Source organism: Anolis carolinensis, chromosome 3, assembly GCF_035594765.1.
Source record: "Anolis carolinensis isolate JA03-04 chromosome 3, rAnoCar3.1.pri, whole genome shotgun sequence".
In the NCBI taxonomy this organism is placed as follows: domain Eukaryota; kingdom Metazoa; phylum Chordata; class Lepidosauria; order Squamata; family Dactyloidae; genus Anolis; species Anolis carolinensis.
Genome location: NC_085843.1, coordinates 155,320,396 through 155,338,578, shown reverse-complemented (window position 1 = coordinate 155,338,578; position 18,183 = coordinate 155,320,396). Strand labels below are relative to the sequence as shown.

At 38.7% G+C, this 18,183-nt stretch overlaps 1 protein-coding gene across 1 annotated transcript in view; it reads right to left on the bottom strand.

Moving 5' to 3' along the window:
• Positions 1–739: 739 nt before the first annotated feature.
• Positions 740–18,183, bottom strand: part of tnfsf11 (TNF superfamily member 11) — a 32,089-nt gene continuing 14,645 nt past the window's right edge. The window contains exons 2-5 of the mRNA XM_003218629.3: positions 13,394–13,558; positions 8,203–8,251; positions 8,022–8,120; positions 740–4,706 (exon numbers count right to left, since the gene is read on the bottom strand). Of these exons, the coding sequence (XP_003218677.1) occupies positions 4,285–4,706; positions 8,022–8,120; positions 8,203–8,251; positions 13,394–13,558 (735 nt within the window). The 3' untranslated portion in view covers positions 740–4,284. The remainder of the gene's footprint in view (positions 4,707–8,021; positions 8,121–8,202; positions 8,252–13,393; positions 13,559–18,183) is intronic.

Genomic DNA, 18,183 nt, shown 5'->3' with positions numbered 1-18,183 from the left:
CACATAACTGGGGCAGAACTGAAAGCTATTTAATGCCTGTCCACCATCTCTTGTGCCTGTTTTGAGATACACAGCACAACCCACCTACCTTTCACCTCTTTATTTTTATTTTTATTTTTTTTATAAATAACTAAAAACTAGCCCAGAGTGGTACCTGGGAGACTTTGATGACTTTGGTATCTGTAAATAGGCTGGTAATGACAGGTAGCAGGAACGTAGAGATATAAGAATTCAGTGTACAGCTTCACACCTCCTAAAAATAACTCAAGTCTATCAAGTAGTGAATTATAAGAGTCAAAGCCTGGTCAGAACTGAATAACCATAGTGCATCCACTCATTTGCTCGTGCCTTCTGTCAGGGGTCTTTTTATTGTGTTTTCCTGTCTGGCACAGGGTTGGACTGGATGCTTCTAGCAATCTTGTTCAGTTCTGCAATTTGTGTATTTGTAGTGCTGAGGCGGAAAGCAGTAAACATATCAAAATGTTGATTGTGAAGATCTACAAATTCATTACGTGAAAGAAAACAGGGCTGCTGTTGTACAGTTTGGATTTAGTTTGCTCACAGTGAATGCAGGCACATTAACTGTTCTGCTTTGCAATGTGCTCTGAATGAATACGACTTTGTTACGAACCTTTGCACCTCCATAGTGTCATGCGGGTAATGCTATTCATAGTCAGCAGAGCTGAATCTGCAGAGAAAGGATGTGGGAACAGGAGAGAAATGCAAACCACAACCTCTCTTTTCTTAGAAATGTGTTTATTTTTTGTAAAAAAAAAAACTCATAATGTTCAAAAGCAATGCCTGTTGTACAGTATAAAATAATTGTAACATGGGCCTGTAAGTATTTGTTGAGAAGAGGTTGTTCTGCAGAAATGTATAAGAGCACTTACAGATTTGCAACATTTATAGTATGATAAAACGTCTGTTGAATAATTGCATAAATACGCATAACAAATCTCTTTGGTCCCTTGCATATTCTTCCACAATACCAGCTACATTTGGTTATTTTCCTCCCAAAGCCACATCTTGAAGATCTGTATTGCTAACTGTAGATCATTCTTTCACATGCCAGAGCCTTGTGATTTTCTTTCTGGGCTTTACAGACTGACTTAGGAAAGAATGCCCTAGAACAGAGGTTCTCAACCTGTGGGTCCCCAGGTGTTTTGGCCTACAACTCCCAAAAATCCCAGCCAGTTTACCAGCTGTTAGGATTTCTTGGGAGTTGAAAGCCAAAACATCTGGGAACCCACAGGTTGAGAACCACTACCCTAGAACAAGTGACTTCTAGAGTAAAGCTTAGATGTGAAAAGCACCTGAAATTATCAACAGTTGTCATCTGATAATGTGTATGATCCCTGACTCCTCAGTAACACTGATAAGATCAACCAAAAGCTATTAAATTAAGAAAATACAAAGAAATACATCACATTTGCTAGTGGCAAATGGTCATTATAGCTGCTGTTTTTACCCCACTGGGATTAAGAAAGTGCAGTAGTAATCCATGTCTGTACAAACAATTTTAAACATTAAATATACATACAGTGAAATTTTAAATATTTGTATCAAACAGTTTATAAATTACAGAACTTTTCAAATAAAAATTACATCTGAAATATAACTTGATATTACAGAATACAAAAATACCCATTTTACCTTTTTGGAAACAATGCATTTGCATGATCTGGCAATGAAACAATGCTGAGAATCTATTAAGAGCACTTAATTGTAAGCTTTGAGAGTTAACATACGGGACTTGCAGCCTCCATCTGCAGTGAACTTGGCATGATATTTTAAGCTGTTAATTACATCTCTCTTTTGAAACCAACAGAGAGAAAGCTATCAAAAGATGGACTTAATCAACAGCTTAAAACACCATGATTTTATTAACTGATGAGAAAGAAATTTATTCTAAACAGAGGACAGAATACAGGGTATATTGTGCACATCAATTCCATGAAAAGGCAGAAAAACCTTTCAATAAGGCAAAAAGAGGGAGAGAGAGAGAAAATATGAAAGCTAGGACACATGCTTTGCATACACAAGATCCCAGACTCAATCCCTGTCATCTCCTATTTAAAGCAGAGGCAGTGGGAATGAGAATGACATTTCTGCTGAGACGTTAACAAACCACAAGCAGAATAAACATTTCTGAGTTAAATGGACCAGCAGCCTAACTAAGCTGGGTATAACTGGAATGCACCAACATGGTATTTAGGAGTGAATATTCAAATTCTTCACACTGCATTCATAAGGCAATGAAAATTAAAGATTCAAATACTCATTTTCAAAATTCCAGCTTGCTGTTGCATCTGAATATAAAAAGTTGTAGCTTGTTCAAACCACGTTTTTTAACTCCTGGTTTTATAGGAACAATAGGAGGAACAATACCACGAGTGACTTGTCCCAATGTTCCCAATCTAAACCAAGAGCTGACATCTGTAATCTCAAGATGTTTTTTGTCAATATGTCTCATCATCCCAAGTGAAGACAAATGGTTCTGCAGGAATTAGTTCAAAATATACTGATGGGCCACAATTGCCTATTCATAACCTTGAATTTTAAAAATTATATATCTCACAAAGTTGTTGTGAAGATAAAATAGCAAAGAGGAGACTACCTTGAGCTTATTGGAGGTAAGGTCGAATATAAATGTAAGTAATGAAATAAAATCATGAATGAAATGTGAATCAATTACACTTTGTAACACAACTTTTTTCCTGAGGTCTATCATAAAAACATGGGGAAAATGTATTAAATTGTAAAAACTTTGTTTTTGTGGGACATCCTGCAACACATTTTGCTATCGTTTTTCAATGATTATCTTGATAGACTCTCAACCCATTCAACATACTTTGTGGCAGCCACAAAAACCAATTTTCTGGAGTATAACAACTACTTTCTAAGTAAGTACCACACAATGAAACAGGAAATACTTTCAAAAACCAGGAACAGTTTTTTTTTCAAATTGTGTTACATTGTGTTACATTATCAGTATTATTACATTGCCATGGAGTCAATTAGCCCAATTAAGGGGGCGAGTTATCCAGATGGGATTTGCCCCCTTACAGAAAAGGCACCTTCATTAGGTAGTCAGTAGGACACATCATGTCCAATAAGCAGACAGGGAGAAATTCAGCCCTACAACTTACAGTCCCGTATACAACTTAACCAGGGAATGAGGAGGAGATAACTAAACTCATTGTAGGTACATAGGTATAAAATTTAACACACATCAAATGCAATTCTGCCTGCAGAAAAAAGGGGGAGGGGTAATATTTTCATCATGAAAAATATTTGTAAAAAAAAAAACAATTGACAATTGCAATGCTAATCAAAGATTCTAACATTTCACCTTGAATTCAGTCTCTAGGACCCAATACACTGACCAGTATTTTGGTTGCCAGTGCTTATTCAATGTTTCTTTAAACAGTGCTATGAGGGTATGTTGCAAAGTTGCACACAAAACATAATCTGAAAGTGTATACCTCAAAATCTCCCATCAAAATTGTGGATTTCTGTTGTAATAACATAAAGAAATATAGTGTGGATTGGGTCTAGAATCCTAAGCATGTCTACCTACTTGGAGGCTGGTACAGAGCCTTGGTTAGCATATTTAAACTCAACACAAGACACATACACTCTTGGAAATAGGTCTCCCTGAACTCAGTGGACCTTACCTCTGAGTAGATATGTTTAGATCGTGCTTTACATTTGCTTCACTTATACCCTTTGATTTAATGCAGTGGTTCTCAACCTGTGGATCCCCAGGTATTCTGGCCTACAACTCCCAGAAATCCCAGCCAGTTTCCCAGCTGTTAGGATTTGAGTTGAAGGCCAAAACATCTGGGGACCCACAGGTTGAGAACCACTGATTTGATAGGTGCAAGTTAACATTCCACATTAGTTTTCATACCGTCTACATATGGCTCACTTGGTTTGGAAGGACGCCTTTATTTTCTGGCCAGCATAAACACAAAAATGTATTTGGATTATAATATGCTTTTACTACCAAAAGTTTAGATGCCATTCTGGACGGGCTGCCAATATCCCAATCCACAAACCAGACTGCCACAACTAAGATGGGAATAAAGCACAGGAATTAAGTATTGAAACTGAGCAATCCTAAGACTGTAAAGGGAGCTGTGGGTAAGGCTGCCTGGGAGAAATTCTCATTCATGGACAACTGGACCCCACAAGCTGTTAACCATCTCTCTCAGATCAGGTTTATTCTAATCCAGCTGAATAAACATTATTTTCCCCCTTTGAAAAACTGACAAGCTAGTCTCAATCAATGTCCCTTACTTTAAAGGCCCCAAAGTAAGTTCCTTCTGGGGACCGATCCAGTAAAGAAGGGTGTGATACCTGGATACTTACTACTTCACCAGATTTCAGTTTGAAAAAGCCCCCGACATTTACAGAATAAAAATGAAATTCTGAATCTCCCGACCAATTCTTTGTACTCCCTCCCTTCATCAGGACCACAGGGTTTTTCCTTTTGACATCGGTTTTTCTCACATACACCATCAACTGCAGAGTTTGTCCAGTTAGATTCCCCACTGCTTCATGGTGTCTAAAGCATACATTGGCATACAAATAGTAAAAGCCATCATGATTCGCTATTAATTTTCCATCACTGAATGTCATATTCACTACGTTTGCCCAGCCTTTGTCATGATGCCAAGAGGTAAGGTTCACTTTACCAGTGCCTAAAAGAAAAACAGGTTGAGATAACAGTTATTTTTTATTTAGGTTCAATATTACACATAAATTCTGCAATATATAAATAATCTACAATAGTTTTGGCAGCCAAGAAAATGTAAAGGGCGTTCCATTATCCTCCAAATAATCCCACATATAAAAAGAATTTAAAAAGGGCATTAAGATCAATGTTGCTTCTGCCATTACTTATTTGAGTCTGAACCCAAGTCTACTGCATCTTCATGGAAGAAAATCAACTACCAAGAATGTGTTGCCCTGATGACCTTGCTCCTCTTCCTCCCATCTAGCGTGCTATAGTCAATTTAGGGAGACCAGAGTCTTTGATCCAACTTTCATGTGAAGTTGCTCGGACCTCAAACTTCCTCTGTTTCTCTGCCACAACTACTCTGTGGAATCGTTCTCAGTATAACTATATAGCATGCCAACCACAACTATAGCATAATGCATACCACTAAAATATTGCATGTGTAGGGTATAATGAGTAGGCGGGAAAAGCTTACATTCCAAATATTGCCATCTGAAATCTTTACAAGCTACAGTCAATGCAACATATAAATCAGTGGTTCATCTCTTGAATATAGTTTGGTGTTCCCTTGAAGGAACCTTCTAGTTATGCCTGGAGAAGCAAAATCAGATAGCCACACAATGGTCCTATTTATAACTAGAGATACTTGTCTCTAGGCTTCTGTCATGTGGTTATAAGCCTCGCCATACAGGGTCTCAGAAATACAGGTGCTATGACACAGTGAAAATCTGTATTACCAAAAATCTGAATAATGGCCTCTCAGAGTTACTAAAAAATCTACAAGATGAGTGGCCACTTTAGCAATAAAAACTACAATTATTAGAAAGCCATCATTAATTGCTGTTTTTGTTTTCATTCATTATAAAAAAAACAAACTCCTAACATCATAAGAGTCTCAGAAGCATGTCATTAGCAATTTCAGTCCCATTTGGACTTCAGAATTATAGTGCTGTTGTTATTCCACTAACTTCCATTTGTTCCAGCATATGGAATCCTTGAACAAATAATTGAGGTAGAAGGGTTTAGACAAAAAAAATCCCAGGACTCTATATGATGGCAGTTAAATTAGATTTTTTTTTTTTTCCGTGTCAGGAGCGACTTGAGAAACTGCAAATCTGGTGTGAGACAATTGGTCATCTGCAAGGATGTTGCCCAGGGACACTTGATGTTTGATGTTTGACCATCCTTGTGGGAGGCTTCTTTCATGTCCCCACATGAGGAGCTGGAGCTGACAGAGGGAGCTCACCTGCTCTCCCTAGATTTGAACCGTCAACCTGTCAGTCAGCAGCACTGGGTTTAACACATTATGTCAGCGGAGGCTCCTTGTAATCATAATGCTACATTTATGTAGTATGAGTGCACAGTATAGGAACATACATCTCCTCCACTTATTTTGTTCTTGAACATCTCAATGAAAAATTTCAAAACTGTTGCATGCAATTGAGCATTTTCATGCATTTCGGAGACTTCTAGCATTTGTTGGTTTCTTTACAACCATTTCATTCATGTAAAAAGGAATATATTTCATATAATTGCATTTTTATAGGTTTCATTTTGCACAAAACCAGATTTTGTGTAAATGAGTAGCTGCAGAAAGCAACAAAATGTCACAAAGAAAGAAAAAAAGTAAAAGGGAAACTCCTCTCAATATGTCATCAGACAAACTTTCTCATTGAGGATGACAAAATGTTAGCAATATTTTAATTTCTATCAGTGCAAAATTGTTGTGCATTGATTAGTTTGTTACTTGTAACGAATTTATCCTTTGAATCTATTCAAGGCTGGAATATACTATCCTAACCATTGTAGATGCAAGAGATCTGGCTGGGATTGATGAAAAAATAAATAATCTAATCAAGCAAGATGATAAAATGATTATAGCATTTTGATAGCTATATTTGAGGATATAACTAGGCTGTAAAACAAAGTTTTGCTCCATATTTTTTCCATAGTTTTAGAGAATTCCATAACTGAGAAAACATGATTGTCCCATCTATCAGATTTTAATTTCAATAATGGCATATCTTACATTTCTGGATTAACTCAGACAGCTACTCTCACAATACATATTAAGCATCTTGTTTTAAATATTTTACTTGAGAAAGGAGGGGATGGGGCATCTCAAATTGAATTTTTCATTCTACGAAACCCACAACCTCACAAGAGTTTGGACGAAACAGAAGAATTGTAAACCTCTAAACCAGCGGTTCTCAAACTGTGCTCCGCAGAGCCCTTAGGGTTTCATGAAGCACAGTCAGGGGTTTCACGGGGATGCTCCTATTATTATTATTATTATTATTATTATTATTATTATTATTATTGCAAAAGCTGAATAGCCATCTATTGGGTGTGCTTTAACTGTGCTTTTCCCGCAAGGCAGAAGGAGATTGGACTGGATGACCTCAGGGCTGCTCCTATTATTATTATTAGTAGTACTGTAAGGGATGGATGGCCATCTATTGGGGGTGCTTTGACTGTGCTTTTTCTGCATGCCAGAAGGAGGTTGGACTGGATGGTCACTGGGGTCTTCCACTGAAATACTGTTTATTTATTTATTTCAATTATTTATACCCCGCCCTTCTCACCCGAGGGGACTCAGGGTGATTATTTAAGATTGTTAAGATGTTGGTTAAAATTGTTCTTCATTTTAAATATTCTATTGTTCTTTCTTTCTTTCTTTGCACTACAAACAAGATATGTGCAGTGTGCATAGGAATTTGTTCATTTTTTTCCAATAAGTTTACACAAACATTCTCCATCCATCTGCCACTAGCCCAGCCCATCTGTCAAATTTTAAAATGTAATGTGGCCCCTGTGTCCAAAAGTTTCTTGGGGCTCCATAATAAACTTTTCCTTTGAAAAGGGCTCTGTGGTTTTAAAAGTTTGAGAACCTTTGCGCTAAACAATAGTTTTGAGTTCTCTGTATCTATAAAAAAGATACAGCTTAGAGCTCCTTGTCTACTTTCATTTACTAAATAGAACAGCATGGTTGCAAGAATCTCCAATTGTCAAAATGGTCAAAATTATCATTTATCAATTTAGATATCTCACCAAGTCATAATGAATGCAAATCAAGTTATTTTCAAGCATTGATTTCTCTTATTCTGGTTTGCCATACAACTCCAGACCATAATTTACTTTAAGATCACATCAAACTTCAATTATATTTATTTTAACCATTGTGTAGCATGATAACTTATAACACCAGACATGACAGTGACAGTAAAATGCCACTGACCTAATTAAACTTCTAAATATAATTTAAAAATGAACTTACCAGCTGGGATTTTATTGCCATCAATGATAAGATGGGCAAATGGTGGGTTGTCAGGTTTGTTTATCTTGGGTAAATCCAACCAGGATGCTCCCATTATAGCTATAGATGAAACATCTCATTAAAATCACTGGTAAAAGCACATGGCTTAAAGTTCCCCAGTAATAAATTGCCTATTACTTACATTTTTCTGATCTTGACTGGTCCTTCCCAATGATAATACGCTGGACTTCCTGAAAATAAGACAAGGATGCTTAGTTTTGCAGGCTCACAATGCAAGGAAGTTTGCTGCAAACCTACAGCACTGCTCCATTTTCAAGGTAGGAAATGCCAGGGTTCTCACTGGCCTGGCAATACCACCTCCAGATTTGGAAGCCCTTCTCTTCAATGCTAAGTTTCACTAGAAACACTTCTCCTTCATCCCTATTTCACATGATCCAAGTCCAAGTCCTAAAACCATTAACATATTTTGCAGCTAAGATAACTTTAAAGAAATTACAATTCAAATTCCAGACTTCTGGATTTTCTCCACAGTATCCTATATATTTTCTATGGAAGGAAATGGTGCAATTGGGGAATGAGTTTAAAACTGCCCCCCCCCCCTTCGCAAACAAGTCTTATGCCAATAAGTCACACATGAATACACTTATATATGTTATGATATGTGACGTTCCACGTAATCCGGGCATAACCCAGATATGTAGGCTAGGAAATGGTTATGTGACTAACATTGAGAAAAAATCAGAATCATGATCTTGCCGGAAATCCACTGGTTTGCATTTGTGCAAGTCAGGAAGGAAACTGAATGGTTCAAAACATTCAGAAGCAAAATGTAGAAACAGATCCATTGTACCTTTATAGCAATATATTTTGTCAAGCATGAGATGGTCCATCCTGGACCTGTTACTATCAATATAATCATATGAACTGCAGCAACGCCCCCTACCCATTTTCTAGCACTTCCTTATCCTTGTAATTCCTACAAATAAAGTAAACTACATCCATCCTATTTTATACTGGACACAAAGCAAATTTATCCCAGCACAAGTGAAGTCACAGCTCAGAGATGGAGCACATGTTTAAATAGTCCATTTTCATGACTTAGGATATTTAAAACTGGGGTAATGCAAGAACCTACTGGCATATTCAGGTGTTTAGAAAAGGGACAAGAAGCACAGTCAAAACATTTTACTATCACAACATGAGGTCAACTTGTCCACTATTATCACAACCAAATGCCACTTTGAAGTCATTCTATGCAAACCCAGTGTAATATGCTAGATATGCACATTACTGTGTCTTTCGCAAAACACAGAAGCCAAATCCCACTTGGACAAGAACACAGACACGGCTACAAGTAAGCGTGTTAAAGACCACCTGTCTCTAGTGCAATTCAGGCAAGATTTCTCTTTAAACTTTGACTTACTCCAATTAAACCTGTTGCCATAATTTTTATTAGCAGAAGCATTAAGACATTAGAATTCCTGAAAGGCAATCAAGAGGAAATGGACCAAGAGATTCCTGCGCAAGGGGCTAATCGGAAAAAGAATACATATCAAGCACATAGTAGTCTGTCAGCTTTTAAACAGCCCTAGATGAGGCTGTAATTACATTTAAATAGAGCTTAATATGCAGTGATGCATAAGAAACCAACACTCTATAGACCCCTTGGAAGTTAGCAAATCCATCCCTGGGACATTTGGATCAACCTTGCTGCTATACCATTTCATATAAAACAAGGATAACCTTATGTTTAAGTTTTTCAGCACTTGCTATGTTTCAAAAGCTCAATTCTCCACCCGACAGTGAGAGGCTACAATCAGGGTGGGACGTGAAAGGGACTGTAACACTTCTGAACATACACACGAAGGTTTATGCTTGGAGATAAGCTGGTATCAACATTTTCCCACCTATGTCCCAAGCAAACAATCTTTTGGCATGAAGATGCTTTTCAGAAAATCTCCTTCAACTCTGATAAGGTCCTCCACAATATTTTGATTAGCAAACTGACTAAATATGGAATAGATGGAAAATTGATCGATAAATGGTTGGAAAACTGTACTCAAAAATTGTGATCAGTAGCTGTGCTTCAAACTAGAAAGTGGTCTCAAATGGAGTGCTGCAGGGCACTGTCCTGGAGCCAGCATCCCTCTCTACTTTTATCAATGATTTGGATACTTAGGTAAAGGGAATCCCTATCCAATTTCCAGATAATATAAAACTGGGTGGAATAGTTAACACATTGGAAAATAAAACAAAATTTAAAAGGACCTTGATAAACTAGAAAACTTGGGTGAAATTGATAAAATGAAATTTAATAATAATGATCATCATCATCATCTTTATTCATATACCCCACCTCCATCTCCCCGAAGGGGAGACAAAATAAGACAAAAGTGCAACCAGTCAGAAGGTGGACACCGAACCAATATTTATCATACAGATGGGCAGTTCTTATCCAAAGGTCTGTGTGAATAGCCAGGTTTTAAGGCTCTTCCTAAACGCAGCCAAGGTGGTAACTTTCCTAATTTCCCCGGGGAGCAAGTTCCAGAGCCGAGGGGCCACCACGGAGAAGGCCCTCTCCCTCGTCCCCACCAACCACGCTTGCGATAGAGGCGGGAGCGAGAGGAGGGCCTCCCCCGATGAACGAAGAGATCGTGCAGGTTCGAAGGGGAAATGAGGTCACGAAGGCAGGTGGGTCCCAAACTGTTTAGGGCTTTGTAGGTGATTACTTGCACCTTGAATTGGGTCCTGAAAATGAACAGCATTTAACAGAAAGAAATGCAAAATTCTACATTTTTTAAGATCACAAAAACCAAATGTGAATGGGGGAATAAATGGCTCAGCAGTATAAAATGTGAAAAGGGCCTTGGGATTATTGTTGATCCTAAATTGAAAATGAACCAACAGTGTGAGGCTGCAGCAAAGAAGACAACTGCTATCTTAATCTGTATTAACAGAAAAATAGTTCCCAAGTCAAGAAAATAATAGTCCCACTATATTCAGCACTCTTCTGAAACTCTGTGTTTTTTCAACAACAACAACAACTTTATTTTTGTATGCCGCCTCCATCTCCCCAACGGGGACTCAGAGCGGCTCACACGGGGACAAGCCCTATACAATCATATAATATCATAAAATCAACAATTAAGACATCAAGCAACACATTTAAAAACAAAATTTAAAAGTCATAGTTTAAAATAGGCATAATTAAAATATTAAACAATAATCCAAGGTGTTAAAAGGTCCAATATAGGACCACAGTCTGGGTGACAGTCAAACGGATGAAGGGAGTGTCTATTACAGAATAGAACATACATCAAGTACACACAAGTAGGGAAGATAAATCTGAATGGAAATCAAATTATAAAGTGACAGGGCAAGTTTCAATGTGGATATGGGCCAGGTTATAATGGACTTGTCTACTCAAAAGCACAACGGAACAGGCATGTTTTTAATTGCTTCCGGAAGACTGTGAGGGAGGGAAAATGATGAAGATTTTGTTTTTCTTGTTGTTTCAAAATTTCTGGAAGCCATATCTCTTTACACATGGTTACATAGTTCCTTCTCTAAAAACTAGATAAAGTATGACGTTGTCCATCCTCATCCAGACTTCCCAGAGACCATGCCTGATCTGCCTGGCTCCTTGTTTCCTCTTGTCTAAACACTTAGGCCCAAACTAAGACATTTTTCTGTCTGAGACAAAGCAATAAGTGGAAACAACAGAATAAAAATTGGCACCTGAAGTAGAAAATCCCACAACTGTATCTCCATTTCCCTGGCAGTAAAAATAGAATAAATTAGGCAGCAATCGCATGCCCTTTCGTGACACTCAAAACTCAGCTGTCTAAGGTGACTGCCTCATTATGGCTGTTGACTAAAATACTTACATGTTTGCTTTGGATTTTGTAGATGACACCAAGAAGAGAGCTGGCTGGACTACAAATTGGCAACCAGGTCTGAATGGAAGATGTGAATTCAGAATCCAAGGTAAGGAACTGAAAATAGTGCTCTGCTAGAAATAAAGCATCAAGTCCACAGAACTATGTCTCTCAAACTAACCTACCACAAAGAGCTGATGGAACAGTAAACTAAGGAGAAAAGAGCTATGTACACAGGACCTTGAGAAATTTGTAGGAAGAGGCAAAATGAAAGCAACAGCAAGCTGCTCTCACAGGACTTCTCCCTTTATTTCCCATTATCTGTCTATATCCATACAGAAATTCGCCCCACCCAATATTCTAGTACTCTCATTTAATCTTCGTACTCTATCACATTTACTATCTAATACTATGACACATAAGGGGCAAGACTTTATGGTAGTTTATGAAGCATTACAGAGGAGGTATGGAATAAAGCAACAAGAACTTAGAATGCCTTGGAGCCCAGAAAAGAAGAATAAACCAATATTGCTACTTCCTGACAACATCACTTATTGCTGATTTCCTTTGGAAGGTCAAGGAGCCATGGTTTTGCCAGACTGAAAACTGGTGAGAAAACTCTTGTACTTTTAATGGTTGTGTAGAAAAGGATATATCAGTAGATGCTGCTTGTCATGCATCCAGGTAGCAAGCTCCATCTACTAACATTTCCTCTTCTACACAACCATGACAGGTATAAAGCCTTATCCAGTTTTTAGTTTGGCAATCCTAACTTCCTGCTGAAATGACACTGTATCTCTGAATCATTATGTTAGCCATGATCTGTAAGGAAGGAAGACCAGGACTATGAGTATGAATTATCTTCACAGGAAGTTATTTGGGCCTTTTCATTTTAATGTTGAAGTGTATTTGTCACATATTAAAATATTTTTCCATGATAATACTGGATGAATGTTTACTGAATTGCTGATTTAATTCTATTTAAATTTAAAGAAACATCTTTGTATCTCCAAGGCTTTATATTTTGATAAGATAGGCGGGTTTACTGTGGAAAATGCATGTGAATGGACTGACCTTAAAGCTCTGGAAGCAAAGGCATTTGTTGTGGGAAAGCAACCCAGTAGGAACATGCCACAGATTTTGGTCTATATAGCAACTTTCCTTTCAAAGAGTAGTCGCAGTAAGTACACTGTATTAAAAATGTGATTAACGTACCATGTAGTTAGGTCTTAGTGATGGAGTTTGTGGCCTTGTGTGACTCAAGACACAGTACTCCGAAATAAAGAATCCTAGCAAATGTGGCTGAGGAAACTGCCTCTACAAGTGGAGAAATGGACTTAAGACTTTTTTTGTCTTAACCTGTATAAGGCCTAAACCTGTACAAGGCAGTCTTCCAGTATTATTATGCTATGTGACGGTTAGCCCACTTTTCATTGGGACAACTCTGCAGCTTCAAGAAGAGGTAAAACTTTATAGCTGCTGGAATCAACCGACCTTTTGCATTGCTCCTTGAAAAGCTTGTTTCATCCTTCTGCATGATTCAGACATCAGTCTTTCTTGATTCACCAAGGTTGTTTCCTGCAGATCTATGTTCCCTTGAAGCCTCAGAAACGTTCTCAAACAGTGTGTATCTTCTTCTGATATTCTGTTAGGGTCCATCTGAAACAAATCATAAAAACACAGCTAACTAAAAGAAGGTAATAGACACTATCATAAAGAAACCAAAAATCCTAATCCCTACCCTGAAATCACCCTTAATCTAGTCTTCTAATTCTGCCAGGCAATTCATTTATATTAAGACTCACATACTGGAAAGATATGGGTATGCAAAATAATCTTATAGCACCTTGAAGACCAACTGTGGGAACAAAGTTGGCAGCATATGCTTTCATAGATTACCCTATATATACTTGCATGAGTCCAGAAATTTGGTCAAATTGACCCCAAGGAATTGGGTTGACTTTTCCTCAGGTCGATTTGAGTACTGTGCCTTAATTCTCAATAAGAAAATCTTATCCAAAGGCCTGTTTGAAGAACCAGGTTTTCAAGTGCTCCCTAAATGCTACCAGGGTGGGGGCTTGCCTTACTGTGTGTGATGAAAATTAGACTTAGCTGCACCAATATTATAGCTGATTTATCTCCTACCTGTCTTTCAAAACTGGTATGCAAAAATAGGGCAATTATTTACATTTGGGGGGATAGACGAGAATTCTTCAGGTGGGCACAATCCTAAGTTCATTGGCCAGGAAAGCCTCACATATGTCTTACTACCCTGATTCATGCACTTCTAGGAAAGGGAAAGGAGAAGCAAGATGCTGTGAAAGCTGAGACAAAGTCTGGCTGCAGTATCATAAAACAGAGATACACAGAGTGAGATGGTTACCTCAGCTTGCAATTTTTAGTGTCATGAGAGGGCAGCAAATGGTAATTTTTGCAGAGAACAGCAAATTACAGTTTTACTTCCAAATATGGGGAAAGGTGATAGGATTTTCTACTTCGAATGCTAAACTAACTTGGCTTTATGTAGATAGTAACTGGTAAGCATAGTGTAGTGCAGCATCTCTCAACTTGTGGGCCGGGACCCCTGGGGGGGCTTGAATGGACGTTTCAGGGGGTTCGACAAAGACCATCAGAAAACACATATTTCTGATGGTCTTAGGAACCCCTTTGGCAAAGAAGGCTGAAGATCTCTCTGGCTGTCCTTCTCTTCCTTTTTGGAACCACATAGTGAATCCTCCCACCAAAAGCCCTCCTCTGCTGTGATTGGCCAGCCTCTCAGCCAAGGGGAGGGTTGTTTCTGAGACTTCAAGAGGTGAGGGGACAGCAGGCATATTTGGCGTATGGCAGCATGGTGTGCATTTCTGGGTAAGGGAGAGCACGTGAGGCTGGAGGGAGGCTCGCGCCCATGGTCAAGTCCCTTCAAGGCAGGGGGAAAGAGCCAGTACAATGTGGGACTGAGGGTGGCCCAGTAGTATCAGGAGGAGAAGCAGCAGCAGAAGCAGCTTAGGTAATTTGTAACACTATTTATTAGAAAAAAGTCAGTCTTTCCTTTTGTTTTTTTTATTAATGCTCCCATTTGAAAATGCATAAGGACATGGGTGAACTACAACCCCCAAAAACCATGGGTCAATCCTCCCCAAATCCCACTAGTATTCACAATTGGCCATGTTGGGTCTGTGTGCCAAGTTTTGTCAAGAACCATCATTGTTTGAGTCCACAGTGCTCTCTGGATGTAGGTGAACTACAACTCCAAAACTCAAGGTCAATGCCCACCAAACCCTTCTAATATTTTGGTCATGGGAGTTCTGTGTGCCACGTTTGGTTCAATTTCATCAACTCCCAAATGACAAAATCAATCCCCCCAACCCCATGGCGTATTGGGTATTTGTGCCAAATTTGGTTCAGTGAATGAAAATACATCCTGCATATCAGATATTTACGATTCACAACAGTAGCAAAATTACAGTTATGAAGTAGCAATGAAAATAATTTTATGGTTGGGCATCACCACAACATGAGGAACTGGATTAAGAGATCGCAGCATTACGAAGGTTGAGAACCACTGGTGTAGTGGTTTAAGCATTGGACTTTGACTATGGAGACCTGATTTCAAATCCCTAATTGAACATGGAAAACTACTGAGTGATCTGTGAAAGTCATGCTTTCTCATTCTGAACTAATCCTAAGAAAACTTCATGATAGGGCCACAATCACCACAACAGCTGGCGAAGAGTACATACACTCTCTGCCTAAGGCAGCAAAACAGAAATCTTAAGCCTGTGAGCTAGGAAACAGTATGACTGAAGAGGACTGAAAGTAGGATTAGACATGAGTGAGATTACAAAAAGGTTCATGCAAAATGAGGTGCTGTGACCAAAAAAATGTACATAAAAATGACTGGAAACCGAGAAAAGGGGGATTGGAAGAGAGAGCAATCAATAAGGGAACTCACAGGATAAACCACAATAGGGACCAGAGAGAGAAAAGATTGGGTAGTATTTGAGGGGTAGAAAGAGGAAGCCACAGAAACAAGAGGACTGTAAACTGCACAGCCAATGAACACAAAGATTCAAGAGGTAGGAGAAGAAAATTTGCACATACTGAATTGAGATAACCAATGGAATCTTCAGCTGCAAGGTTCAAATAAGGGAGTGCACCAAAGAATTTCAGAAAAAAATCAGCCTGTGCTTTATAGATTACACTATGTAACAAAATTGGTTCAGTCATGAATTAGACTGGAGTCTATAGTGAAGAAATCAGAAGCAGACTAGGTCTTGGTATGGCAGCTCTAGACAACACCTTAAAGTGTAAAAATATATCATCCAATGCTAAAGTTAGGATTGTCCATGACATCATATTTCCCGTTTCTATGCATTGATGTGAAAGCTGAACAGGAAGAATTGGAATTGAAATGTGGTGCTGAAGAAAAGTTCTATGGATGCCATGAAAGACAAATAGATGAGTGTCATAGTACATCAAGCCTGAACTCTACTTAGAAGTCGAGATGGCTTAAACGGAGACCATTGCACTTTGGACATATCAGATAATAATGCTTGCCAGAGTGGACGGCATTAAAAAAAAGAGAGAAAGCCTCCATTCCAGATGGATAGACTCAATAAAGGAAGCCCCTGAATTTGCAGGATTGAGAAGACCTGTTGATGGGGTGACTTGGAGGTCTCTGATTCATGGGATCACCATAAATCAAAGTCAGTTTGATGCAAGTAAACAGCAATGCTTTGCGACCGCACATGAACTACAATTACACAGAAACCTTTTGAAGATGTTTGTACAATTACACCCAGAAAAAGAAAAGAAAAAAAGGGGGGAGTAGTGACTATGGAAAATGCATTTCATCTACTGCAATGAGGTCACAGGCACTCATATTCCCCGAGACCATCATGAGGCGAGTACTGAACATCAGTAACCTAATGAATCTGTCTTCAGAGTTTCATGCAACGCTTCTTTTTAGCACAATAGGAAATCTCACACGTGCATAATGCAAAAACAGGCAGGCAAGCAACCACACGCTCTGGGTAACATTCACCGGGCCATTCTGCTTCCTGCTCTGGATTACTGCAGCACTTTTCACTCCGAAGTATGGTTTCTCATGTGGTTAAAGTATTATAAACCATGACCTCAAAACACAAAATGGCCCAAAACTGAGTTCTAGCCCAGGGTGGAAATCAATGCAAAATCTGTGTTTCAAAAATACTAGAGAAAAGGCATATCTATCACATTTCAAAACATTAATGAAACTACACATTCAAATATTCATAGATGTGTGTGTGTGTGTGTGTGTGTGACAAATCTTATTTCAATGGATCGGCATTTTGCCCCAAATCAGAAAGCAACAGGCTGGTTTAAGGTTAAACCATGTGTAACACATAACTTTGTCTTCCAAGACTTCACCATCTGTTTGCCTGGCATCTATCAACTTAGGTGGCTGACCAAACTCGACAAATGTTACTGCTAGCCCTTGTTCCTAAACTTAAACTGCTCAAATAGACTTGCTGCAGGTGCTTTCACGAGAGAGCTTCCATAGGGAATTGGACTCTACACTGCCGTATAACCGAGTTTCTGAATGGAGATTATTTGCTTTGAACTGAATTATGAGTTCAAAGCAGATGATCTGTATTCAGAAACTGGATTATATGGCAGTGTAGATGGGGCCTCAAAGGCCCATGAGGCTCCTTCTAACTCTGGGACACTGAATAGGAGGCAACAGAAGAGGTAGCATGTTGTATACGGAGTTAGAGGCCAACAACTGCAAATTACGGTAAAAACCTTGCCTGCAGTCAAGAGGCAATCTTTATCTTTGCTCTTTGGCTTTAAAAATGCCAACACCTTGTTTAATTTGTATAGCTTTCTAGACTTCAGTCCTTCCTTTCAAAACAGCATTGGGCAGCTTCTAGATGTCTTGGGGGGGGGGGGGCACGCTTCCCACCAGACCTCAAAAGATTACCCTGCCCCTCAATCGTCATCCCCACCTCCACCACCACCACAAAAGAGACCTCAACTATCTTCCAATAGGTTTAAGGTATTTCGCTACACTTAAGGCTCTCAAACTTCTTTAAGCGAAGTAGGAGCCTCTCTACCATACGTGACTGAAGACTGCTAGAGCTAATGTAGCAATGGTGAAATGATGGATCTGATTTTTTTTTTTCGTTTTGTAAAGGCAAATAGAATACTTTGCTGTATATTGTCTACCCCTCAATAATATGGAGGCAAAGTTTAGTGTTTCTAGAGTTACAAGTACACAAGATGTGGTCCTGTTCAACATTTTT